General features: G+C 32.3%; 2 protein-coding genes across 3 annotated transcripts in view; both read right to left on the reverse strand.

Annotated features, from left to right (window-relative positions):
- Nucleotides 1-14,774, reverse strand: part of LOC136990474 (phagosome assembly factor 1-like) — a 58,982-nt gene extending 44,208 nt beyond the window's left edge. Inside the window, exon 1 of one of the 2 annotated variants that reach the window (XM_067288860.1) lies at nt 14,771-14,774. Coding sequence is in view for 1 of the 2 variants with exons in the window: in XM_067288859.1 (XP_067144960.1) it covers nt 2,229-2,292 (64 nt within the window). In the remaining variant the exon portion in view is untranslated. Of the gene's footprint in view, nt 1-2,228; nt 2,428-14,770 lie in introns of those variants that run through there. The other variant, XM_067288859.1, reaches the window with a different exon arrangement.
- Nucleotides 14,775-18,007: 3,233 nt separating this feature from the next.
- On the reverse strand, nt 18,008-26,528 carry LOC136990532 (protein big brother-like). Its single transcript, XM_067288935.1, has 6 exons — nt 26,335-26,528; nt 25,289-25,375; nt 25,039-25,134; nt 20,529-20,645; nt 19,024-19,143; nt 18,008-18,403 (listed from the first exon to the last, which is right to left on the reverse strand). Exons 1-6 carry the CDS (start codon nt 26,458-26,460, stop codon nt 18,344-18,346), a joined length of 606 nt encoding a protein of 201 aa, XP_067145036.1. The 5' UTR covers nt 26,461-26,528; the 3' UTR covers nt 18,008-18,343.
- Between the last annotated feature and the right edge of the window lie 856 nt (nt 26,529-27,384).

A 27,384-nucleotide genomic window follows, 5' to 3' on the forward strand; every position in this document is an offset into this window, starting at 1 on the left:
TTCTCTTGCACAGAAATCTTTTACAGACTTCACTGATTATTACAATTACAACTGACAGTTTTTGTTAGATGTTATTAATCTCTATTTTGATGAATATATTAACATTAAACAGATCAAGATAAATTTAAAATAGATTTTTCTATTACATATAAAATAGAATAAAAAGACAATTATTAATTTTATTTAAAAATTATACAGGCTAATCTATAGAAGATTTTTTTATAAATGCAAATAATACACTTATTAAAAGTGAATTAATATAAAGAATAATCATCAAAATCAATCAAGGTAATTTCATACATCATCTGCAATACTGTTTTGATAAATGTTTACAGGGTAAATTTGCATATGTAATAACTTAAATCAAAAATTATAATTAGTAATTTAATGAGCTTTATATTTTATAACTAAATTAAGAGGAAATAAAAACATTTAAGTATAAATTAAATTTTTTGAAGTCAATAATTAATTTACTAATATTTAAAATATATATATAATCATCAATTTAAAACTTTTAAATTCAAAAAAACTTATCAGACACATTCTCTATAAATTTCCAAATTAAAAAAAAACATTTCTAACAAAAATTTTTTTGATGTTCTTTAAAAAAATTTCATCTTCTAAAAAATTTAAATTTAATTATTGCCATAATTTTTCTTTAAAAAATACAGTTGGAAGTTTTATCTGAAGATTGATGACTAATCAAAAAGTCCATCTCAGGCACACTATATATTCATGAAGCCAAGAAAGTCTTTGTCAAATAATAACAAAAAGCATATATTTTTTTTTACTATTAATAAATTTATTTTTTATTCTTTATCTTGTTATAAATTATTTTTATTTTAGTTTATTCATAGAAATCATATTATATAGCTTTAAATTATTTTAAATTTAGTAAAATAAAAAAAATAGCATAGAGAATATTTGAAATAATATCCAATCATTTTCTGAATTATGAATATAGTACAGATTAAAAAATCATTATATCTGTAGTATATTCATGATTCAGAAAATGATTGGATATTATTTTAAGTATTTTCTATGCTATTTTTTTTATTCCATTAAATTTAATTAAATAAGAATAAATTATTTAAAAATTAATTTGTTCTTATGAAATTTCACAAACAACACAACACTGCAAAACATAATAATTATTTCAATGTGCTATGTATTTATATTTTTCATTTCATTTTTTATTGCTCCTCACAATGGTTTAGTATGATAAATCTTTTGCATATGGGCATAATTAAATAGTATCAAATCTAAACCTCTGTCCTTCTATTGACTTCAGAATAGTTTAAAGATGTTATTTCATTTTAAACATCTTTAACAACACTTTCTCTAGTAAATTAATAGATAAAATGTTAATTTAGAAAATTATAATTTAATCTATAGAACAAATAAAATAATATATTTAAATAATTCAATTACTGATGTTTAATTTATAAATTTAATAAAACTACGAATATGTTATTTTAGAAAATTGTACACTTTTTTAATAGGCAAAGCCAGAACTACTACAGTATACAAAGACATTGAACTAAGGTGTTTCGGTGTCTTTATATCCTATTTTAAAAATGCATAATTTCTTTATTATAACTGTTGATTTAATATTAATTACTTTTATATTTTTGCACACAGAAATCTTGCAAAATAAACAATCTCAAAGCTACCAGGAGCACTTTGTGCCCTCTGCACATACCACAAGTCCCAAAAACTCATAGAACAGCATCAAATTGCATTGATAAAACAAAACATATATATATTATACAGATGATAATAAAAAGTGAAAGGAAATAAACTCAAATAACCAGCATTATTACTGGAGCATAAACATGGAGATGTGATTTCCTAAATAAATTATTTTCTCTTTTTTGTTGTTGACAGCTTTCTCCACCTGTACAACAACTGAAATAATTGTATACATGTAACATCACCTGACCTATATATTCATTAGCATAACAGGATGCTACGCAATTCCCATAAAGACAATAATAAATACCGTCGTAACACATACAAACAAAGTAAAATGCTTCGTAAATATAAAACGTGGTATTAAAATGGAAGTTTTTTGACGTATAAACATTGTGTCGTGTGTATTTGGCAAGTTTTTTACGTGTTTGGTGGGAGAGAGAGCACAAAAAAACGATTTCCTTCACCTTGGAGCGGGATCAAAACATAAAAAAAAACACAAGCGCACGAACAGCTGATTGACAAAGTCAACTTACCTAATGCAAACTCCACTTGATCATTACGTAAACTACATTCCGGTAAGACTTCCAATTCGAGCATTATTTAGTCGAAGATAAATCAAATCAAAAAAAAATTATCAAAGTTTCATAGCCGTAAAAACATTACAATTCAATAAACGACAACAAAACATTCAACTCGTCTTTGTTCGCTCGACGCCATCTTGTAAAATAATGACTCTTACCGATCCTAACGTGTCCTTTTATACAAATTACGTAAAAATAAATATTATTGGTAGATACGTAAAGACGTCTAATAAATTAACCAATGACGGGCGTTTTAAAATTTTTAAATATTAGGTTCATGCGCAGTAACTACGATTCAACGACCTTGTAGAGGTGGGGCGAGTTAAGTAGGGGGGAAAAGAAATAACGGGTCAGCATTGATCGCTATAACGAGTTTTTCGTAACTTGTCAACTCGGGATTGGTTTATTCATCCCTCGGCTCGTGCCAAAAATCATTTTAAAAATTTTTATTAACATTTAAATATGTCATTATACTTCCAAATGTTTCAAAATTCCATTTACTATCATTTTTAACCAATTAAATGCTTCGTTTTTTTTCAAAAATTTTATACTTTTTAGGGGAGAAAAGATTTAAAAAGTTTTCGGTGCGAAATTTTCGTGAAATTCTTTCTTTCTAAAATCTATTTTTAATTAATTAATTGTACTCTTTTTATTTATTTCTGGGTGGTGTTTGTTGCAGGGAGTGTTTCCTGGAAGCATTGCTTGATACAGAATGGCACCTCCAAAAAAACAAAAGAATTGTACTAAAGTTATCGCTCTCAGAAAATCCTAAAATTATCCTCTGAAGTAATGATCTAAACTTAACATTTCTCGAAGAAAAATCTAAAATAGCGCCTTTAAAATCGGCCGTGTTAATGCTAACAAATAATAAAATCGAAAAATTTTATACCTAAAAATATCCTAATGTTTGAAAGTTCTAAGCAAAATTGACTATAAATCTAAATTTTTAAAACTTTTGGGTTATTATCTGAAATAATTCATTTAAAAAATTTAAAAACGAATTTTAAATTTTAAAAACATCCGTAAAATTTCTCAAAACTTTCTTCAAATTCTCCAAATTGTTTAAAAATTTCTTTAAAAATCCCTAAAATCCGGGGGGAGGAAATTCTCAAAATTTTAAATTTCTTCAAATCCTTAAAATTTCTCCCAACTTTTGAATTGGAAATGCTCAAAATTCCTCTGAAATTTCAGAAATTTTGTCGAATTTTTTAAATTCAGATGATTTGAAACGAGAAAAAAACCTTAAAGATATCTTTTATTGCCGAATAGTTTATGAAATTTATTAAATAAAAAATAAAAATTACGTTTAAAATATTTAATAATTGATTTTTGAGCGCGTTTTATATTTAAAAGAAGCAAAATTGATTGAAAAATTAAAATTATTTCAATGTAAGTCCCGTATTTATATACAATCATCCTGAAGCATCCTGAAGAACTTGTAAGATCATTAAAGCCTTTATGGCTCAAAAACTCAAAATTTTCAAGATTTTTATTAAAATATTTATGAAAAAATTGATTATATATCTTCAAGAATATGTTGAATTCACGAATTTCATGAAAATTTATAAAATTTGCTTCTTTCAATGACACAATGTGTGAAACTTAGAAGTATTTGGAGGAATTTTAAAAGACTTTTATCGCCCAAACAGCTGAATTTTTTGTGTAAAAGTTAATTAAATATCTTCAAGCTCATCGAAATTTACGTTTAATTTCGTAAAAATTTGCTCATTTCAGGGGCTAAATTTCTGAAATTGGCAAAGATTTAGAGGGATTCTTTGAATGGTTTTTCCATTAATATCACACCACAGAAGAAATTTCAACACAGGATCTAAAACAATTGAACAATTAATTTTCAGGTTATTGTTTTGTAGAAAATTGAAATTTTTTAGAAATAAAAATGTACACAATTTAATTTACGTAATTACACAATAAAGATAATTAATTTGCTAGTTTAATTATCATTAAATGTCAAATTTTGTATGAATAAACACTATTTTTTGTATTAATAACAAGTTAACGATGTTTATAATGAATCTATTGTTTATAAAATGTCCTTGCACACAACTGTGCATTGTTTTCGGAAATGAGGTAAACAAGCAATGTTTTTTTTAAATGTTTTTTCGAGTTTTCAGAGCGTGTTTAGGGAAATTGAAGATATAAACATGTGCATTAGGGAAATTATAAAATATAAATCTGTGCTTTAGGGAAATTATAAAATACAAACTGGTGCATTAGGGAAATTATAAAATATAAATCCGTGCATTGGGGAAATTATAAAATATAAACCCGTATTTAATTATTATTTTCCAAGCACATTTTTAATTAATTTGAGTGACGTTAATGTATTGAAGCTAATTAATTTGCAAAAGCTGTTACGAGTGATGAGGACAAAATTAATTTGCCCAGATCTTTGCCTTCACTGAAATTATTTGGTGTAATTTTTTATAGTGAAGTACGTATTTTATTAGTATTTTGGATTGAAAAAAAAAATTCTAATTTTTGAATTGTGTGACGTGTATTTATAGTTTTGTTTACGTTGAAGAATTACGTGATGTTTCAAATGTATTGTAATAAAGACGTGTGACAGCGAGTGTTTTTAGAAGAGCTTTACGTAATTTGTGGCATACAAAAAGAATATGCCGCATAATTTGTGGTTTATAATGAAAAAATTTGCATAAGTTATAGTATTATGTTAAGAATATGTTATGGTATGTAGTGTAATATATGTCGTAGATATACTGTATTAAAAATAGGTAAATTGCATAAATGTGTTGCATAAATTATGGCACGAAAGATGAAACATTCACTGATAAATACGATACAAATTGCATAAACATGGTATATATTGTACACAATTACATAAGTAACTGCTACGAATAGTGCATAATTAAGTATAATGTATAAAAGCATAAATTTATCGTATTTGCAATATTTTCTCGAAATTGTATCCAATTCGTGTTACATTTATGCAATTTATGCAACACAATTATGTATTATTCTGTAATTTTCGTAATATATTCGTGTATTATATAGCGTGTGTGTAGCATAGATAGATACATTGCATAAGTGTGCATAAAATTCGGATTATGTTGCATAAATAAAGCAAAAAGTGAACATAACTCAGAACGAATGGTTACATCTAAAGAAGAAATTGCATATAGAGGGCATAAATTAAAATAAAATGCATAATTATAAATAAATCGCACAGATATTACGTAAATACATATAAATGGGATATAAGTTCAAATATACATTAAAAATATGACATTGCACGCTGCATATATGCAATGAATTGCATAAATATAAAATTTATAGGAATACATTGCATAGATAAGGTAAATTGTATAAATAGGAAAATAAATTGAATGTAAATTAGCATAAGTGTGATGTAAGATGACGTATATTATGCAAAGTAGTGTACCACATTGCATGATATACATAATATATTACAGCCGTAAACCGTATCTATGCTCTATTGAAAAGTAAGTTATATTTTAAAAATTATATATAATACATAAATTGTATAAATTTGGCATACATATGCAAAAGTTATGTCACGTTCTCGAGACGTAGACTTTCAGAAAAAGGAGAAAAATGTTATAGTCTATACATAAATTGTAGCATCCTGTTAAGTATACATTGCGCAAATTCAAATTTAAAAAAAAGATAAATTGCATAAATTTGGCATACATCAGAAACGACGACAAAATTATGCAAAATTTGTGCCAGATACTGGATATATTGACAAAGAATGGAGTAAAATTCCATAAATACGCATAAATTGTAGCATCCTATTGCGTAAAACTTAGCTTAAACGAAAAGTAAATTGCATAAAATTGGCATAATTTGTAAATAAATTGGCAATTGCATAACGACTCGACGATGACACATAAACATTCGTAAAATAGGACGAATCAATCGTAAAGAAACCGTAATTATTCTACTTTTTAAAGGAGACATTTTAGTTTCGAGTGAGTCAGAAACACTAAATGGTTTATTTTGATGACGTATGAGCCATTTATAAACGATGTGTTTAGCCTTGTTAATTATAATTAATATAATTTAATTGTAATTTTAGTAAATTTTGATGAAGTCCACCCATAAAGCTCCAGAACATATCCTCAATGTGTCCTTTGTACACTTCTAAGCTTCAATTTAAGAAATAAAACTCCATTTAAATTAATAGAAGACACACTTCAGCACTGTTTTGTAACAATTCAGCATTTAATTTAGTCTTTATCGTGTAGAAAAGCGTAATGTTAAACTTTAGAGAAGATCTATTTTTGTATGTAAACATCAGCTGGAATTATATTTATCTCCTCTTTACGAAACACATCTGGACGGATCGGGGTCAAAGTATCATCATTTAATCTACCTTTTGTTTAAGAAATTAAAATGAATCAGCTTGCTCGGTAAAGTCATCATTTATTTACGAAAAAATGGGTCATATACCCCCATGATGATGTTTTTGTACGGGATATGCAGGTGTTTCGAAATTTATAAACAGCAAAACCGGGCTCGGGTTATGTCGTTTATTAAACAATACAACTTGAGCTTTGTCAATTTATTAAACACTACAGCTTGAGCTTACACGTTTATTAAACACTGCAGGTTGAGTTTTAAAGTAAGTTTTAAGAAAAATTTGACTTAAAAACTTTAAAATTTCGAGCAAAAAATTTAGAATTTCGTTGTGCTTTATAGTTTAATAATTTAATAAAATTTTATAGCGAAAATTTCGCATATTAAGATAAAACGAAGCACAAATTTAGTTATAAATATATTTAAAATAACGCTTAAACATGTATAGAAGTCGTAAATTTAATAATTTTGACATTTATTAGCGTATTTTTAAACATAGCAATAAAAGCGCTGTAGTAACAATTAGATTTATTTAAAAACCAAACACTGTAACTATAGGAGCTTCGTTTGAGGTCAAATTTCCTCAGACACTTAAAGTTACAAATAAATAAATAAATAATTTCGCATAAATTCAACTCTTGCATAAGTTTTGCGCATCAATTTCAGTTAAAATATTTATATTTTGTATAAATATTTAATTTACAGTGACAAAATATTTTATACTTTGCTTTCACTCGACACTTGTGAAGTGTTTTAGACAAAAAATTTAATCGATATTATTCATTTTTTTCAATAAAAATACAGAACTGTTGCATAGTTTTCAAGGGAAAGTAGATAAAAACGTTGGACTATTGCCGAAATTTATCTCGAAACAACATAACGTAAGCATCGAAAACACATGCAATAACACAGCATCAATATCAAATTTGTTATCAAAATACCTTCGATTATTATTGTTCTAACAATAATAAAATATAATCGGCTAAAAATTGCCGATTATATTTTATTATTAAAGAATAACTAAAAAGTGGAACGGGGTAACCGATAAATATATTAAATTTAATGCAATTAAACTTTGTACAGTTCAATGGACGACACGTTTATCTTTTATTCTATACAAATTACATCACAAGTGACGAACAACAACAATTAGTAATGCTTTAAACACGCAATACACTCGAATAAATTATGTTAATTACTTAGGATAAAAAGTAGTACACTATTCCTGAAAATAATAATATATTAATGAAATTGTATTGCTTAATGTACGAGCGATTGCTTGTAGCGATGAAAGATGTAGCGTCATACACGTATATAAGTCATTAACAGTATTTCAGATTTTAAACATTGTACTTCAAATGCACTAAGAGGGCCTTTTCCCATCTTATTCGTGGCTCGGAATGGTGGCAACCGATTGATGAGGGGCCACCCCGAAAAGTTTCTGGAGCCGCTCCTTCAATGCGATCCCAGATACCCAAAGCAGTAGGCTGGAGAGAGTCGATAGACAGCTGATAGAGTTGAATGACTTTCCTATCACCTACAGTTGCATTGAAACACATCATATTGCGTAATCTGATAGAATGTAACCCGAACTAACGTCAGACGAATGCCAAGTTAAAATCTTATGATTAGGTTAATGGGAGAAGACGACGCACCAGTTTCTCATAGAAAGTGCACGCCTCACGCGAGCACTTTCTATGAGAAACTGGCTCCTATTTAGATGTTAGACAGGTGAAGGAGACCCGAAAACTCCGAAACATTTTCTAAAAACATTCAATTTAAAATTAAAATAATCCTAAATACTCTGATAATAAATATCTTCAAAGATAAAGAAACAAATCTTAAGGGAGAAAAATTTCAATACTTGGCATTCCTATTCAGCTTTATATTCTATCGGGAGAAGACAAAAATATTTTCAGCTGTTTAAACACTTAAAACCTTCAATTAATATAAAATATTTCATTTGTGAGCATAAAGAATACCTAATGAATGTTTTCCGAATACAATATTCATGAAATAACCGAGAACACGACTATAGATCGATGTTAAAAACCTTCACTAGACAAGTCAGACTATAAATAATACATTATTCAATTTACAATAACACTCGTTAATTACAGAAACAATAGATTAAATCCGTTTCTTTGTCCAAATATTCGTGTGTTTGATTAGTCTCTTCATTTTTTTGTCATTATTCAATTAAGTTTACTTCTATATTTAATTTTTCTTTTGAAAGAATTAGATTTTCCATCTGTTTCCCAAATTGAACCATATAGAGTAGAGTGCATATTGCAATGTATACTAAATCTAAACTGTATTACGCACTGCAAAATGTTTCGCACTTTACAGTATATAATGCAGTACAATATTTGGATAAGTTGTACTAAAAAACATCAAAAAGAGGACAAATGTAAGCGGTTCATTATAAACATACACTAATAGGAAGCCGATACCAACTTCTCATATTGTTTTTCTTTAATGTACTGTACAGTACTGTACGTTAATATACAGCTCAGTATTAAACACAGTAGATAGTATACATTATACTGAATTTCTCTAAACTGTATTGCGTAGGCCTGAACACAGGTTTGTGGGAGTACAGATGCACTAATTCTAATACAATACAATACAATAAGAAATTTTGTTGCACAAACACAAATACAATATGGCTGAATAATCGTTATTAGTACTGTGTTATTTACTGTACTGTATAGGTCTACTTAGCATACTTTATTAAGAGAACAATGTAAGGAGGAGGTATGTACAGTACGTTCTCTTTAAAGAACACAATAAAAACTGTTTATATTCATCCTTCTGTTAGTGTATAATGTAATATGTAAAGTACAGAACACAGTACGGTGGAAAATGCAAGTCAGTACAGAAGATACTTACTTGTTAGTATACACTGCTAGTAACTACTCATATTGAAAAATTAAGTTACTCAGAAACTCTGCGATCGATAATGTAATTCATAAAATATTCAAAACAAAAGAAACAGGATACAAAAATTTGAAAATTTGCCAAAAATAGCATTCGTTTGCTATTTTATCAATATTTTTCTCGACTTAATCAGCTGTCTCGATAAGGAAAAAAAAAAAGAAAAATAATATGATTCGATAACCTTTATCATAGCAGGCGATAAACAAACAGAATATCAATTTTCAATAATTGAACGACCTTCGTTTGGATAAAATCTTCGTCCTTCGTCCATGTTTATTCTCTTAACGAAATATACACACTTCTGACGTCATCGACACGCAATCGATTGTTTTTTTTAACATCTCGGGGACGTAATCGATTAATAAAATTGGAGCTCAGATAAAGAAATCTATTCGGTGAAGCATAATAAAATATTTAAAATTGAAATTCCTTTATTAAATATTTACACATTTCGCTTTACATATTTAGTTTAATTCTCTTGTGTGATTTAATTCCAGTGTGGAGAAAGAAAGGAGGGATGGAAACGTGTCATATTTCTTTCTAGTTTTTTTTTTTTCTGTTTTTACTTTAGAAATTGAAAATAAATATATGCAGGCATTAACAGTGAGAGTATGCAAATAGATCTCGCTTTCTTTATCATTTTCCAAGCTTAATCTACGCTTTATTAATTTTTATGACGGACATTTAGGGTGTTTTCATTTCCGCTAATCGATACGTTAGTTAACCGTCTTGACACTAGATGACACTACGTTCTTTAGTTTCTTCTTTACCCGCCAGAGCGCTTCGATCAATTTGTGTTTTTAATAAATGATTTTCGAAAGTTTTTTTCTTATAATGTGATGCATTCGTTATATTTTGTTTTATAAAAACCTATTATTAAGATTAAGAAAAATTCCACTTTCTTATTTTCGCTAATGCGTGTATCGATTTTAATGTTTAAAAATGATCGTCTGAGCGGCTACTTGGAAGCTTATTGCGTTTCCTTGAAATTGGTTTTGGTCCAAATTTCATTCAAGATGATTAGTCTTCTATATAAATAAGCATTATCTAGTAGCTGGTTGTAAACTTTTAGCCGTTCTATTGGTAGAATTTCTATAATGAAAGTATTCAATACTGTATAAGTAGATACGAATCTGTCCTTCGCCATCTTATGATTCCCATTTTTGGCTTATAAAACTGAAATAGACCTGTATAAAGATCATTTTAACGCCCAGAGCCCCAGAGCTTCATAGTCAACCACACGGATTATTAGATCCTGAATCTCCAGAGCCAATTGCTCTGGGAATTCAAGATCTAATCCGAGCAAACAACTTCAGGAATTCTTCGGGTTGTCTCTTCTGGATATGTCGGGCCCGTCTATTATCAACCGGCCACCCCACGTGAGACTGGCTAGGATACGCTTAAAAAAGGACTTCTTATTGCCCACATTGCTAAAAGAGTATTAAACTAATTTTTTCTAAAATTTATATTGCAAAAAAGCCACGCTAAGAGGAATTATTACTTTTTACTAATGAATTTAATGACTACTTCAAGTTTTTATTTATTTGAATGCAGATAATAAAATAATAAAAATAATGTAAGAATTAATATAAATGCTTAAAAAAAGGTTTTTAATTAATTATTTCTTACGGCTGCCACTACTACACACTGGCGCTAGCGCAAGAAATTTAACCATAGAGATCATAATTAACAGAGTAAGGAATCATTTAGTATAGAGGACAACACAGGTTGTCTATTATTACCTTACAAAAAACATTATTTTACTGTTAATTCTACTTTATAAATAAATATAAACACTAATACATTTTAAAAGTTTAAAATAAAAAGTATAAATATATTTTCTATTAATTTTTGAAACGATTTCAATCGTTCTATTAATAAAATATCACATAGTTAAGGGTGAAAAAGTATTTTTTCTGTTTTTAACAGTTGTCAAAGATTGCAGTTCGGTGCCGAAAAACATTTAACCGCGATAACAGTAATAACGAGCAATTATTTATTATGGCGTCGTCACAATGCCGGGACGCTATTTTTAATCATATTTTTAATTAATTTAATTTAAAATATATGCTCTCCACCTCAAATTAGTAGTGGCTTTCCCCTGTTCATCATACTTTTCCTTTAATAATACAGTCGTGCGCGTCATCTATCTAACATCTTTCCGGGAGAATTTTAAAATTGAAATAACATGACTTTCAGTTTGCATCGGACGATCTTATATAATCAATCGGGGCCTCCCATTCCCTAAGGTTTTCATATTTGGTCTCGTCTTTCATCTATCTAACTCCATTCTCGAGATTAAGGAAAGACAGAGGGAATTTATAGGTCTACAATTTTTTCAAATTCCAAGTAAGCAATGCGATTTGCCCCCACCAATATGGCTCTTAGCCGATACCGACGCAACAAGGCTAATAGGCGCACTGCTCCCTCACCACCCGGTCGGCCCATTGTGGGCCTGGCCGAACCCATAATGGGCCTTCTAAATGAGGCCCTCTTAGTGCCCACAGGGCGGAAAGAGTTAAAAAAAAAATAGGCGCACTGCCTAGATAAAGCGGCTTTAATACAGCTGGATACACAAATCAATGACATAGTTAATTTCAAAAGAAACGGGTTACGACATTGGCTTGCTTATACAGATGTATTAAAGCCGCTTTACCAGGCAACACGCTCAATATCAATTAAGAAGTCGTGAGAAGTCCATTAGTATTTGAGATCTCTGCGAAGTTGGCGTAAGAACTTTTACAATAATAATGAAAATAAAATAAAATTACCATTTTTAATGTTACTTTTAGCTTTATGTACTGTACATCTTTCTTTCATTTTTATTTGTACAGTTCGTGTTTAATTTTTTGGATATAAATGTTTGTCGCATAAGCTTGGGCACTCAAAAGAATGTTTAAAATTTTGCCAAAAAATATAGATTTTGAGCAATTTATTTTAAAATCTCCTTAAATAATTTCAGTAAATTAAAAGAAAAATTACTAAATGAAGGACAATCGTCTTTCTGAATTCTATACAATTTTGCAATGAATCATATTTACAATTCATTGCATAAATTTAAGTTTTAAGAATTATAGTAACTCATTTCTTCAGTACTAGATGGCGCTACGCGGTTCTATTTAAAATTTTTCTAAATTATTATTTTAATAATGTATTTATTATGATAATATTTATTTAATCTAAATAAATATAATATTACTAATAATAAATATAGAAAAATTTTTAATAACAAATTTCACACTTTTTTCCTCCGCTAGGTCGCATCCGTCAAAGTAAACCGCCATTTTTATAGGTAATTTATGGTGTGAAGAGAAAAATTCATCGAGTTAATCCGTTATTATATTTATCGATAAACTGATTTTTAATGTAAAATAATAAAGTTTGTATCAAAATATTTATTATTTTATCATTAATTTACTCGAATTATTGATACAAATATGATATTTTTAAGCAAATTATCAACGTGGTTGGCTTCCACGTGGAAACAAAAATGGACGATTCGAAAGAAGGAAATATATATTTTTTAGTAATTTAATCTGGTAAAAGATGCGAAAAACATTGTAAAATATCAAAAAGTTTTCATTATTTTGTTTAAATATTAAAGAAATGGAAAATGCGCATATTTAAAGTGGGAAAAGCCCACTAACTAGACATAAAATTATGTTGTCGACATATTAAATACGCGATACGAATCTATAACGTATTTTGTCGCTAATAAATATTTATAAATTTTACTAGAAAAAAAAATAAATGCTAGCTACTTGGAAAGTATGATTTATTATTAGCAAATTTAACTAGACTTGCTCTTGTATGCAGCTCGTTTATTATTACTTTCCTTCTCTGAAACCTTACAATAAAAATTTTAAAAATTAAAATCATTTTAAACGAATTAAGTTATATTATTTTGCAAAAATTAATTATTATTAACAAAATTTTCTCATTAATTAATCAAAAGATGTCTAAGGAACTTTACATCAACTGAATGATTTGTGCTCTTATAGTAAGTTTACCATTAGAATTTTTAAATTAAGATTAAGATTTATAATTAAATACAGTATTTATGAAATGTTTAAGTAAACAGATCTAAATAGGGTTAAAGTGTAATAAATATGCCAGAAATTATGCTTTATAGTAAAGAAAAATAATTAAGAATAGTCATTTAAAATTAAGTGGAAAGTTTATAAATCTCAATTTTTTTCATACTTTTTGGGGAGTGTTTAAATTATTTGGCTTCATTGAGAGTGAAGAAAGTTGTTTTTCTTAATTAATTATTCAATAAAAATTCTAAAATATTATTTACTTGCTTGCATATTTTAAATATTGATGTTTATATAGAAATATTAATTTAGATTAATTAAATATTGATGTTAATATAGAAATGTTAGTATACTAAGAAACCTCTAAAATCTTTTCTTTATAGTAAACTTAAAAGAGGATTGATTTTTTCAGGTGTGGATCTGAAAGACACTGCTGAAAATCTAGAAGTGATCCAGAAGAATCATCTGGATTAAAATAAACTAGATTCCTTTCCTGAAGTCTTCATGAAAGCTAAAACTTTGTGCATTTGACATCTTATGAGGACTTGGAAAAGGAGTTAGGCCACAAAGACCATGAATTAATGACATTAAAAACATCATAGGTATGGCATTCTCTTATCTTTTTAGTGCTGTAAATGAGGAGCTTTTGTTCATGAAATTACCATGAACACAGAATAAATAATTCTGAAATAGATCTTGTTCTTATATTAAAGACCAACATTTGTGAGGTAAAAAACAATTTTAAAATATTAGCTCCTCTAAATTGATTGATTTCATGTGATCAATCAATTCGTGAGTCCATATCCAAGTATTTTAATACATTAAATTAATTTAACGCTGAAACTATTTTAAAACAAAATAAATTAAGATATTGTAATTATAAACAAGTGATAAACATCAGTTTATAGAGATGTAACTGATAGTATAAAGCATTGTAAGTTTTGTTTTTGTATGTGAAAAGTATCAAAATATACTTTTTAAGACCTTTTTTTTGAATAAATCTCCTCAACAATTATTTCAGGGGTCAAAAACTGTTCAAAAAAATCAAGATTAATGTAGAAAGTAGCAATTTGATTTATGATTTCTACAAGTCGTGCAGACACAATAACAAAAAAAGGGGGGAGTCGAAAAGAAGACCATAGAACATTGTTGCCATTGTGGCTCACTGACAGGAGGCAGTACCATTGTCCAAATAAAGCAGGTTTTGCAGAATTGTTTCCTAAAAGAATATCTGTCATCGATATCGGAGCGTTAACAAAACTCGATACCACGTATTCAGACGGCAATCATTAGCAACGGAGATTTTCGGGGGTTTAATTAACTCTAAAAAAACTTAGTGATTAATTCGCTTATTACTTATTTAAATAGATAATTAATATTTTTCTTAGTGGTATAGACTCATTTGTCGTCGGGGGATGCTTAAATTTATTCGTGTGTTAGAGTTTCTAGCCTCTTTTTTTGGGGTTTTCTTGACAATGTTAGATGAATAAAGCGGGGAAGTTGTTGCCAAATTATAGAAATTATCTGGTAAATTGTAGGTTGAACATCGTAGCTATAAATCAGGGGGACTGTCCGACTGCCACCGCGTGTGATAACTCGATGCATCCCTTCGGGGACCAAAAAAAGTGCTAGTTTAATACTTCTAGGAGGCTGGAGGAGAAAGGTAACTTAAGAACGAATCTGGAAGGGTTTTTATTTAATTTGTAGCAATGACCACGCCCGTTGTTGACAGCCATTTTTGATAGAAACGAATCGTTTTTTTTTTTTTTTTTTTACTTCTCCTTATATCTGGGCGCTCCCTTACAGGAGGGGTGTCGACTTGCAGATGGGAGAGCCTCTCCTTAGTTGGGTTTTAGTACCGCCTTCTCCAAATAGATCTTGACAACGGCTATGCATTTTACTAACTCTCTCGTCGTAATAATAGTTTTCGGTCGAGTGTAAAAATTTTGCTAAAATTAGTCGCTTGAACCCCCCAAAAAGGAGCCAAATGACTACTTTTACCAAATTCTGGAAATTTTTGACTCTGGGCTACATATTAATTGGTTTATTGACATTTTTCGGCCAAACCGGTGGTTAAGAATAAAGCCCGTGTGGCCGATGATTGTTTATTAATGGTTCGAAGATCCATCAATCTTGAGCTCTCCATTTTCGCCATTATTATTTTTTCTTCTTCTTTTTTAATACACCTAATTAATGCCGTTCTCGTTAATTATATGTAAAAATTTTCTTCCACTCGAAATTATCGTTTGTTTATTTAATATTAAGATTTTCCAGTCAATGTTTTTAGTAGAATTGAACTAAATTGGTGAATTCTATATTCTTAATCCACTTTCTTCGACTGAAAACCGCATTTGTAGACCCAACACGTTAGGAAAACTTAATTATCATCATCTAGGTTGCTTCCAATATTAATTATTCTAAAGAATATAATTAATTCGAGGAATTTTCACGTGGTACATCTTGAAGCACGGATGCTTCAAGATGCTGAGGGATCATGAAGGAAGGCGTTGTAAATCGTATTTTAATGTCCATTAGACGAGTGTAATTCGTTATAAAAGCGTTTTTTATCCACATTTTTAAAGTTATTTTCTAACTTTCTTCCAAATATGAAAGTATGGACTGGTATTTGCAGTTGTGAGTGCCCTATAGTGTATCGTATCACATCAATTGTTAAGAAGATAGATAGCATCAAAGTTACGGATATCATTTAGTACACTATAAAATGTAACTAATAAAGTAGTTAATCTCATTCTTTTAGTGTTTAAAAGTTATTTTTTAAGTAATTTATGATGTCTTTATCGCCAGGTTTCTTTCATATCAGATAAGAAAATAACCCACTTCCACTCGAGTGACGTGTTCGATTATTCGCAAGATAAAGAATTTTCATTCGATCTTTTATTATTCTAAATATTCGAGAGGTTAACGATGTTAAAATTTAAGTATACCTTTTCATTCTCATATTTTTTTTCCGCTCGTTAACGGGGCATTCAATGACGCTGGGTGCAAAGGTCAAGTCGTAAGCTGTGATTAGCGCCTTGTCCTTTCTGTCGTTCGATACACCACCCCGTCCATCCATCATGCACTAAACACCATTTTTGTCAACTAGGGACCTCGTTTCCATTTTTTCCACAAATTCCACACGCCGTTCACGTCACACGACCTCCAAAAAACACGTGGAAGTCGAGCGGTGTCTAAGGGGGGCAAGCTAGCACTCTTACGTCACTGCAAAGTTGGGAAATTAATTTTTCGAATCGATGTCTGACGTAATTCGAACAGCAAACTGGAAAGAAATGAAAATTTACTTAAATACGTTTCATTTCCTGTTCCAACGGAAATGGGGTAGAGATGGCTCCAGGGTGTGGATCCATCAGAAATTTAATTTTCCAACTTTTGTTTACACGTTCAGTGAGTTTGGGCCCCTTTTTTACCTTTAATTCCATGTTCTGACTTGTGTATGAGCCTATAAAATGTAAAATTAATGAGTTTTGTGTGTGTAAAGTTGGAAGGGGGTGTCGAAGTGTCACGCGATTCCTTGATTCATGTGCCAGAAAACACATTCTGGCTGATTCTTTTTTGTATTTTTTTTAACTATTAAGTACTCTTGTAATATGCAAATTAATGATTTGCATAACTCTGTAGCGTTTTGATATACACGAGTAATATGGGCGGGATGCATACCACGGCGCGTCGCGTGGCCAGGCGATCGCGACGCGCACTTTCTTTTGTATCTATTCTAAGTGCACAGATTTGATTAATATTTTTATGCTTTTAAAGAGAATTCAATTCTCATTAAGTGAATTAATAATAATTAACAAAATAATAGTTTATTTAATAAGAATTAAACATAACTTTAGAGTAATGAGCTATTTAGTACGCGACGATGCGCTCACCGATTAACGTGTTAAAATCTCGTAAATAATAATTAATATTCTTTTATTTTTGTTAAAAGCAGGCAATTTTGATGAGTATTTTCTAAATTATAATTAATGTTTAAAGAAAATTAATAATAATTAATAACGAGAATAAATTAGTTTTGAATGTATGTCGCTGTATAGTCTGTACGCAACGCGACGCGTCAAATAACGTATTATAAAATTTGAATTTCTTTCCAAGAGTAATAAAAAAACGAACTGTAGAGAATATTCTCGAATACGTTAGAAACTTTTAGGTATTTAAATGACAGCGATATCAACTCCAACAACGCTTGGAGCGCGAATTCGCGCTCCAAGCGAAGCGACGCGACACGACTCGAAGGTTTTTAAAACGCCATTTCCGGCACTCCTTACTCGGAAAGAACAATTTTAAATATGTAAGTATGACGTAGATGATGTAATTTCCGTTTAAGAAACCAAAAATCGGGAGTATTTCTACATATTTTATATATAAAAGAAATCTCTGGAACGTACAAAATACACACGTCGAAGCTATAACACTGCATAAGTTACGCTACATTGTAACAGATAGGAAGTGTGACGGGCGGTGGTCAGCGCTGACCTAACTACACAAAAGCCAGCAGTGAATGTGACCTTTGACCGCAACACAACAGCTCAGTTGGTGTTCTTCCTCCCTCGTGACCGGATACTCGGAGGATCAATCCACGTTATAACTTAACCATAAATACTATATACACGCCGGCTCTTGGTATAATAATAATGAAAATATAAGGAATAATAAGCCGTAACTTATTATACTTAAATATATACACAATGGCGGAGTCTACGTCTGTAGAAGCTAATTGGAATTAGTGGAGGTTGCGGAATTCGATTCGGTTCTTCCTTGCTGTCTTCTAGCCTGAAAAATAAAGAAATGTATTTTAGGCCTACGTAAGTTAGTAAAATTCGAAAAAATTCCGTGAAATATAAAAATGGCGTAGAATGAAGTGTGGTGAAGTATAGCAGCACAGGAGTAAAGTATAGGAATGGGACACAGTTGGAGCGGAGGAACAGTTAGAAGCGAAGTGCAGCAAGGGATCGGGAGCGATATATAGGAACAGCTCAAGAGCGGAGTGCGTGAAGAGAGTAAAAGCAAAAGTGTAGGAACAGTTCATTAGTGAAGTACAGGAAGAATGACATCTGTCCAAGATCTTTAGCGTGTAGCATCGTCCTTCGTAAGATTTACTCAATTAAACTTAATCCAACGAGCAGCTGTCATATCGGTTGGAGACGTAAAGAATAGAAATGGAGAAAGAGGCGTCGAAACTGTCAATCAAACGTCTTTTGTCCCTACCAAAGTAGTGCAGTAACCATTAATTTCCCACCTTTAACATCTGCCCCGTTGTAGAGATTTTACAGCATCCCCCTTTGATTTCTTTTTCTATAAATGTCCACGTGGCGCGTAAAAATCCGTTCGGGAAATGATAATTTACACTTTTAATCTCGGGAAATTACGGGCCGACAACCGTCCCTACTCACCTCCATTTCGCACTCGACTTTTAATTCCTGTTGTGTCCTGTACAGTAGGAGCTGGTTCTCGTTTAATGATCTCAGATACTGATTCCTCTCAATTTTTTCAATCAGTAAAGCGTGTTCTTCCTGTAAATAAACAACGGAAAGATCTATGAATTTAGCCCGAAAAGTGGTTTTTAAATTGGTTAACGGTTTTCTGCACATGTCGGCGTGTTTTCCACCTTTCTCGACACGTGTTACGCTGTCTAAAGGTGTTTTCCCCCCGAAAACGAGTAGAATTATTAGTGTTTTATTCCTTAATTTGCAAGAATATCGTATCGAATATTCGAAAAGCTGTCTAAGGAGAACAAAACACGTAACTTCTACCCAAATTTAGTACATTAGAATCGGATAAAAAGACACTACTGCCGGCAAATTAACCTTTACATACACTTTTACACTTGTTTACAAGAGCAACTATTCTGTTTAATTACTCCTACGTAGAGGCACCACTTAACACAGGTTGTATTCGTGATAGTAATGTATAAAGAGTTGTGTAGGTGGAGGTCTAATAATGTATAAAAGGCATACTCTAAAGGTCTCTCCAACTATAAAATACAAAGGAGAAATATTGTGTGGTGTCTTATCTGTTAAATTAATAGATGAACCTGTTATATAAGTCCATATAAAAGAGGAATATCAAAGGCATAACCGGATATAAGGTGACTGAAAGAAACATTTTTCTCTTCTATAGGAGTCACATATCCTTACTACAGTTTATAAAGGGAGAAATTAAGCGTTGGTTTTTTAAGCAAAAACGGCCCTTCATGGAATTTTGTGGCCCTAAATAGCCTATATACGATTTTCTTAAAAAATAAAGGCCCTATATGGAAGCGAAGAGCCTATCAAATCAAAGAAAAATCGACATACAGTTACGTGCCTTCAGCATGGTTAGGCATAACGAGGGCTTTAAGAACTGCGAAATGCTCTTTATCTTAAAGGTTCACACTAAAAGTGTGTTGCTAGTAAAACGTTATATCGGAGTAAACCACGGAAGGAAGCTTAGAAGAGCCAGCATTTTTAATTGTCTAAGGCAGGGCAACCTGCGGCTCGCATCGCATAAAATATGAATAAATATATCAATTTCCCAGCTTAAGGAAGTATGCAGCAGAAATTGAAACGTTATTTTCTACAACTTGTGTATGTGAATTGTTTTTTTGCAATGAATTTAGTAAAAGTTAAATCAAGAAACCGGCTAACAGACACATGGAAACTAATTTAAAACTAGCAGTGACTAATATTTAACCAAATATTTCCGATATATTACGTTTACATCAGTTCCAGAAGATAAATTAAATATACTATGCGAATTTATACTTATATATGAATAAATAATTATGATTTACCGACATTTTTTTCTCTTTTCTCTTGTATGCTGCCCGCGTCAGTTCAAAAGTCTTGAAACGCGGCCCTTACATAGAAAAAGGTTGCCCATCCCTGGTCTAAGGCCTCACACGCGTTGTTTTACTCACCTGAGCTCGTTCTTCGTCGTACTCCAAGCAGGCCATCCCGTCCAGGCGATCCAAATTAAGCCATCCCCTCCATCTGACACAGACCCCGTCCATGATGAATCTGGAACGGATGTGCACCTAAAAACAAAACAAAACATCCTTTACACCACACGTGATCTTTGTCACACGAAGGTAAGCTGGATGTCACCTGAGGGTCTTGAGAAATGCCCGCTAAACAATGTGAATCGAGAGGAAATTGTCATTTTGTCGCGTCGAGGACATTAGCGAGTTTTTTGGACTATTAAGCGCGGGCAAATCGTTATTTTCCGGTCGTTAATGCGTCTAGAGTGCGCGTGCCGGCAGTACACTCCCCACTAAAAACGCCTTTTGGGGGGCGAGAAGTCGAAAATGGTAAACGGATATCGGCACTGTTAACTCACTTTACCTCTATAAATTTATAACGAAAGTCTGAGGGGGGAGCTTACGTGAATAATAAAATCCTCCGTTCATCGAGGGATTCTGGAAGGCCCTCTCCGAAATTACACAATTGCGCGTATACCAGATGTAAGAAAGACCTAATTCGTGTACCGGAATCTGTCGTGTTCTAGCGTAGATTGACGTTATCCCCGCTTATAACGTCGCTAAAATCTGATATAAGATTATACAACCTTTAATCACGCTCTAACAGCCTGGATAATGCCGTTTTACTACACTCCATTTACAGATATGTCCGTCAACCCTGTCCACTTAACAGTCCGTCCTTATCTCCTTATCGCGTCATCGCAGTTACCCCCAATTGTTTTTTTTTTTTTTTTTTTTATCTCGGTTAAACATCGTCGAAGACACCAAGATTTAATTGTAGATACACACCTTAATTTGAATGGTTTAAATCGTGTTTAACATCTTACGTAACGAGCATAAAATGATGTTTGTACGTGTTTCTGTGTTTATGTGAAAAGAAGAAGTGGGACTTTCTCAAAACAATCTGCGAGTCTTGTTTATGAGGCTGTAAATTAAATAACTTTTGTTTTGAGTGGAAGTATTGACACGTGAAGAAGGTTTCGGAGAGTTTAAGGGCGAAATATTGCCTTTTCTGGTGGACGAATCGTTAATTTTAGTGTTTTAACACTTGGAAGGGGGTCAAAACATCAAATTGTAAACGATTTACTATGAAAATTCGCATGCTTTCTCAACGAATCTACGCACGCATTATACACGATCGCCAGCGAATTTTGCAGTTACGCTTACCCCTATTGTTAACAGAATAAAAGCGAAAGCACGAGGGGGGTGAGAGAAGATCGAGTTACTCCGGTATACGTCACGACACCTCGTGAGGCGACTGCTCGGAGTTCGAAGCCATTGAAACGAGGCGACGAAGTGTTGATTTAACGACGCAAATTGCCTTAACCTCATCGTCGACCCTCCCTCCTTCTCCACCGCTCCGACAGCATCTCATTCACCAATCTTCCGTTACCGATTGATAACAAAAGACAAGGGACGAAGCGCGTGAAAGAGCGTCACGTTACTTGGCGTGACACACGACCCCTACCAAGTAAACATCATCTCCCTCGCAACCTGCAATTTGACACCTGTTCTGTGCCATTTGTGTGTGTGTCTCGTCGTCTCTCTCTTCGACTTGTTAATAATCTCCCACCCCATCTTTTTTTTCTTTTTTAAGTGCGGCTTCGTCCGACAGGTGGCCAACGAGCCAGTGAGACGTCACACAGTTTGAATTTCAAATTTGTAACACGTGTTCTTAACAATAAGCGCGTGCATTTTCGTACGAATTCTGTTACTTTTCGTGCTTTTTTTTATCGCTAGAGAATTAAGGTTATTGGCAGCAATTAAGGGTAGGGTGGAGAACGGAGCTCGTTTTTTTCGAAACTAGAATCGTGACGACCTCTGACCCCCACAGAAGCTTTCTTCCGGTGTATAAAGGGCAGAAACCTCGAAGAGAAGCCGAAAATTGACGACAGAGCGTTGAAAGTTGGGGGGGGGGTTTCCTTACGCAAGCCCTACAGGAATATATAAGCAGGCTCTGGTGTAGAATTTAAATAAATTCGGGTGTGATTTCAGAATTTCTCGCGTGTTTTTTGTTAAGAAAAGTGAGCCCAGGTCCTAAAATAGGCCCGAATTTCAGGCTTAATTTACAAAAAACGTGGAAAAATTGGTCGAGTTGGCTCGGTCTGTTTACCAGATCCTGTTTGTTCCATCGAAAAGTCGTTTAGTTCAACGTTTTTTTCAACGTTTGTCATTAATAGAGTGGCTTGTCTCATTTTTTATCCATGGTTAACCTTGCGACTCGCCAAGTTATTATATTAACTGGCTACAAGATAAGGGGATATTTAACCCAAGACTAGTTATTATAACATTCTATCTGATAAAATTAACTCTTTAACACTAGCAGCATCCTTAAGTGAAGCAGTGCTTTTTATTTTTAATAATGCTTTGCTCTGTAAAATGTAGGAGAGGCAATTAATTCACGTTTTTCTCGAAGATTTTACCCCCCCAAAAAGTGCGTAAATTGAAGCGAAAATGCAGTATTTCTTAAATTTAGCCCGTTAGTTTTTATTATGGATACGTCTAGGTGGTGTATTTTGCTTAATAATGGACACGTCTGTGCTTAACTTAGAGGCCCATTATTGTGCTATATAGATGTATTTTTATAATTTTTCAACCCAAAATAAGGTCCCAATACCCTAATTTTTCAATAGTTGCTGTTATTTCTTAAACTTAGCCCATTAAATTTTATTATAGGTACTTCTAAGGAGTATATTTTCTTAATAATACAGAGATGCTCCCGTCCTATCCCTCGTCTTGCTTCTATATAGTCTATGCTTAACTCATAGGCGCATTATTGCGTTATGTAGATCTATTTTTATAATTTTATAGCCAAAAATAAGGCCCCAATGCCCTAATTCCTCTTTAATTGCCACCAGGAAAGAAGTGGTTAATTACCTTTCTACAATAATTAAGGTTAAGTTCATCAAAATTAAGCCCCCTTAAGGAGTAATGTCGAATGTAAATCCTCATTAGAAGCTTATGGTTCTCTTCATTAAAATTATTTAGGACTTTTATGTTAACTATAGACATAAACGTTTAAAATATGTAAATAAGAGCCTTTCTAGCATCATAATTTCAATCTATAATGGCCCCTATTGGCGTAAAAACGCATTCATTTTGTAAATATGAGGAAGAGGAGGAGCAATTCTAGAATGGCTCATTTTAAGTTGATTTAGACTTTACATTAGTAAAAGTAGGATGAAACTCAAAATCACTGCATAATTATCATCGAAATACACTAGCGAAGTGTGGTGTCAGCGCGTGTCTTCACCCCTTTTTCTTCTCGGAAATTTCAAAAGAGGGGAGGTTATCGAAAGGCGGATTTCGAGACGTTAAGAATTTTTTGGTGGGATGATGGATCCGTAGGCGATTTGGGGCGACACCAGCATCTTTGGTAACATTTACACAATGTTCTCGATCCTCCCAAGACTCGAATTTCGTATTCTGTCAGCACTTTTTGAATTTTAAATCGAATGGAACTAAGTAGAATGGTAGTCCAGGATAGTTTCGGAGGGGTGAAGCTCCCATCTACTAAATGTTATTGTTTTAATCTTAAATAGACAATACAAACTATTGTTTAGCGTCTGTACAGTAAAAGAATCTCTCTAACTGTAAACTTAGACTTTAGACTTTATACAGAATAAATAATAAAAGTCTTATCTAAACTTTTCGAGTGTCATGTGCCGTGCCCGTAATTAAAGTAATAATTACCTTAAAAAGTCTGGGGTAGTCCTATTTACAACCGCCAAATTTTCATTGTGTGATTTTCACTAAGTTTCAGAGACGACAAATAGGCCTGGTTGTTTTTCTGGTGTTTTCGGCGCTTTTTTTCGTATATTAGAGGGTGGCACTTTTCGAAATGGCTAATTTGGCCTTTGACCTAATTGCTTAGTTGCAGTTTAGACGGATAAACAAAACTAGAAGACAAATTAAGTCTGGAAGTAAATAAAGTTTGGCGACAGAAGCGGAGAAAAAAGTCAATCTTGGTGTGAAAATTTTGCGAAAATGAAGAGAAATAAGCATTTAAAATGGTGCGAATTCGTTAAATAGGGGGATAAATTATTAAATTTTTAAGAAATGATCCGCGAGAAGCGCGCGGATGGGTTAGAAAATGGTTGTTAGAAGCGAAGTATAAGAGGGCGATTGACATATTGGCAAACTGTTTTAGAGTAAAAGATAACACTCCAAATTGATGGTAAAAACGTTGTCGGCATTTTACAACTCTCCCTCCTCTTTCTAAACAACTATTCTAGTCCACGATCCACCCTTCACGCGGTTTAACAAGGGGGATAGTTTAATGCCTCGGGCTCCGAAAATTCACCAAGAAAATACCCAACGTAGCCTACATCTTAGTCACTTAATTATACAATAATTTATAAAAAATTTATGAAACGAAAACGTTAATTTAAATTTTCGGGTGTTAAAAAAATGTTTTCTAGGTGTAAAAACACAGTAATTACGACGTTACCTTTCCGTTTTCGATGTCAAAGTCGCATCCGTCACTGTATCCATTAGAACAGGGTCTGAACTTCAAAGGTATGTTTGTACCTGTGCCTATAAACGACTGTAAAACGTTTACAATTAGAGAAAAAAGTTGACTAAATCCATGCCGAATATGGTCGGCTCAAAAGTCGGTTGACCGTGTTTAGTAGCGCGTGTTTAGTTTATACAGCGGTTAAACGACTTTTGGGCCACCCCTGTAATGATTTTAAACCTACCACTTCGATGCTCCCTTCGCGGCATTCGTTTTGGAACAGGGTTTTCCTCTCTTCGGCCACTTTGTCCCGATATCCTATGTATCTGACCTGGGCCAAAAAAAAAACACACACACACACACACACATCAGGAGTAAAATTATGGGCCAAAGTTTTGGGTCTTTTTAGCTACAAGACACAACGTTTTTGAACCTATAATTTAACGGATAATGCGTAAGATATTTATGTCTAGGGTGAGAATTGGATAAAGTCTATTATTTGGAATGGAAGTTTGTCGTCTGCAGTTCGGACTATCGGAACCTTAATTTGAATATATTCCCGGGACGAAAACATTTTATTGAGTGCAGGGACGGAAACATTTTATTGTAATTAATGATTTTGAATGAAAGCTTTTCTATCTGTCTGCAGTTTAGGCCATTGAAAATGTCAATTTAAGCACATCCCAAACTTGGCGTAGGAACGGCTACATTTAACTATATTCAAATTCCTGTGTTTTTTGTGTAATCCCCCAGCGAAATTTCATTAAAAATTCGGTTTCTACAAAGTAAAATTTAGCTTTAAAAATATAGAAACAGCTAGGAGGGGATATAAAATAAGAATAAAATTAGGGTATAAAGTAGAAATTTCACGCAAATGAACAATTGTACGTGACTAGTGATAAAGGTTCAATTAAAAACTATTGGGTGGCCCAAAAAATCAGTTAACTATTGTAAACACTAAATTTCTATCTTATTTTGTAACTATTTGTAACGTTCTAAACTCATATTCACATACCTAAAATACACGTACGAAAATACGGTTATCTGACTTATGATCCATCCTGTATGTTACAAACACGATTTAATCGTAGAACGCACTTAAATTATAGAATTTTATGCCCAGAATTGTGAACAGACTTACTTCCACCCTAATTGTAGAATTATTCGAATTATAGAATAACTCGAAAAACTGCCAAATTATTTGTTTACAGACACTACTTTACGGTTAAAACACCAATCATTTGGCTCTCCACACCTAAAAATTGCGATAGTTTTGGAAATTTTACTCACCTCGCTCTCGTGACTTAATTTGCGAAAAAGTTCGTTAGTTTCGAATTTCTCCTTTTGATTAGGAACCACTCGAAAGGCGTAAATTGGCTTCCTCTTGAAAATATTAGGAGTCTCGTAAGGGAGCATCACTAACGTTTCTAACGCTTAATTTGCTTTGCGAACGACATACGATCCCCTTATCCTCGTGTGATAAAACACGCCTCTACTATAAACCTATTATTAAAGTCGGTGTTAGGTCGACCAATGACGAATTGTCGCCATACGCGCGTGCGTCGAAAGAGGCGTGGCGTCGTTAACCGTGTCGCGCTAGTGGTTCGATTCCCGTTTATTATTATAATAACCTTTATTACGTAAAGGGTTGCTTATGGGAAAAAAGGGGGTGACGGCGACGAAATTCTGGAAACTTACAAAATTCGAGAAAATGATTAATCAAACGATTAAATTTTAGTGTTTATTGTGTTCTTACGTGTGTTTTTTTCGGGTATGAGTCAGGAATTTATGTAAATTATTTAAAAAATAATTTTAATAAGTGTACTTATACTAAGATAAAGGCGCTAATTACCGGCAATTATACGAATATTGTTCACTATTGCTTGATTGTTACTTGTATATAAGGACTCATCGTAACATGTGTACATCAGTGTACTGACTATAACGTATACATCAGTGTATACAAGTACTAATGGCAATTACTTATTATTCACTGTCAATTTGCCATTTGTGATTAGTGCTTATTGTTTACCATTTTTACTTGTTACTCTACTGTCAGACTACTACTAACAATTGCAGTAACTCGCTCGAATGTAGCGTAGGTTACTGTTTAATAGCAGAATTTTGTGGCCCCTCCCAAAATTTGAATGGCCTCTTTCGATATTTATCGTTGGAAATCATAAGCCCTATATTACAGTGTAGAAGGGCACGACACACAAGGCAATCCACAGATTGATTCTGTAGTACTGGCCACCCGAAGGACGTTCTGTGCGCCTACACACAACTTCCAGTCGAGTTTGACCTTTAACCTTTAACCTTCCGGTATTTATGATTATAGAA

Source organism: Centruroides vittatus, unplaced genomic scaffold (assembly GCF_030686945.1).
Source record: "Centruroides vittatus isolate TY-2023 unplaced genomic scaffold, ASM3068694v2 scaffold_944, whole genome shotgun sequence".
Lineage (NCBI taxonomy): Eukaryota > Metazoa > Arthropoda > Arachnida > Scorpiones > Buthidae > Centruroides > Centruroides vittatus.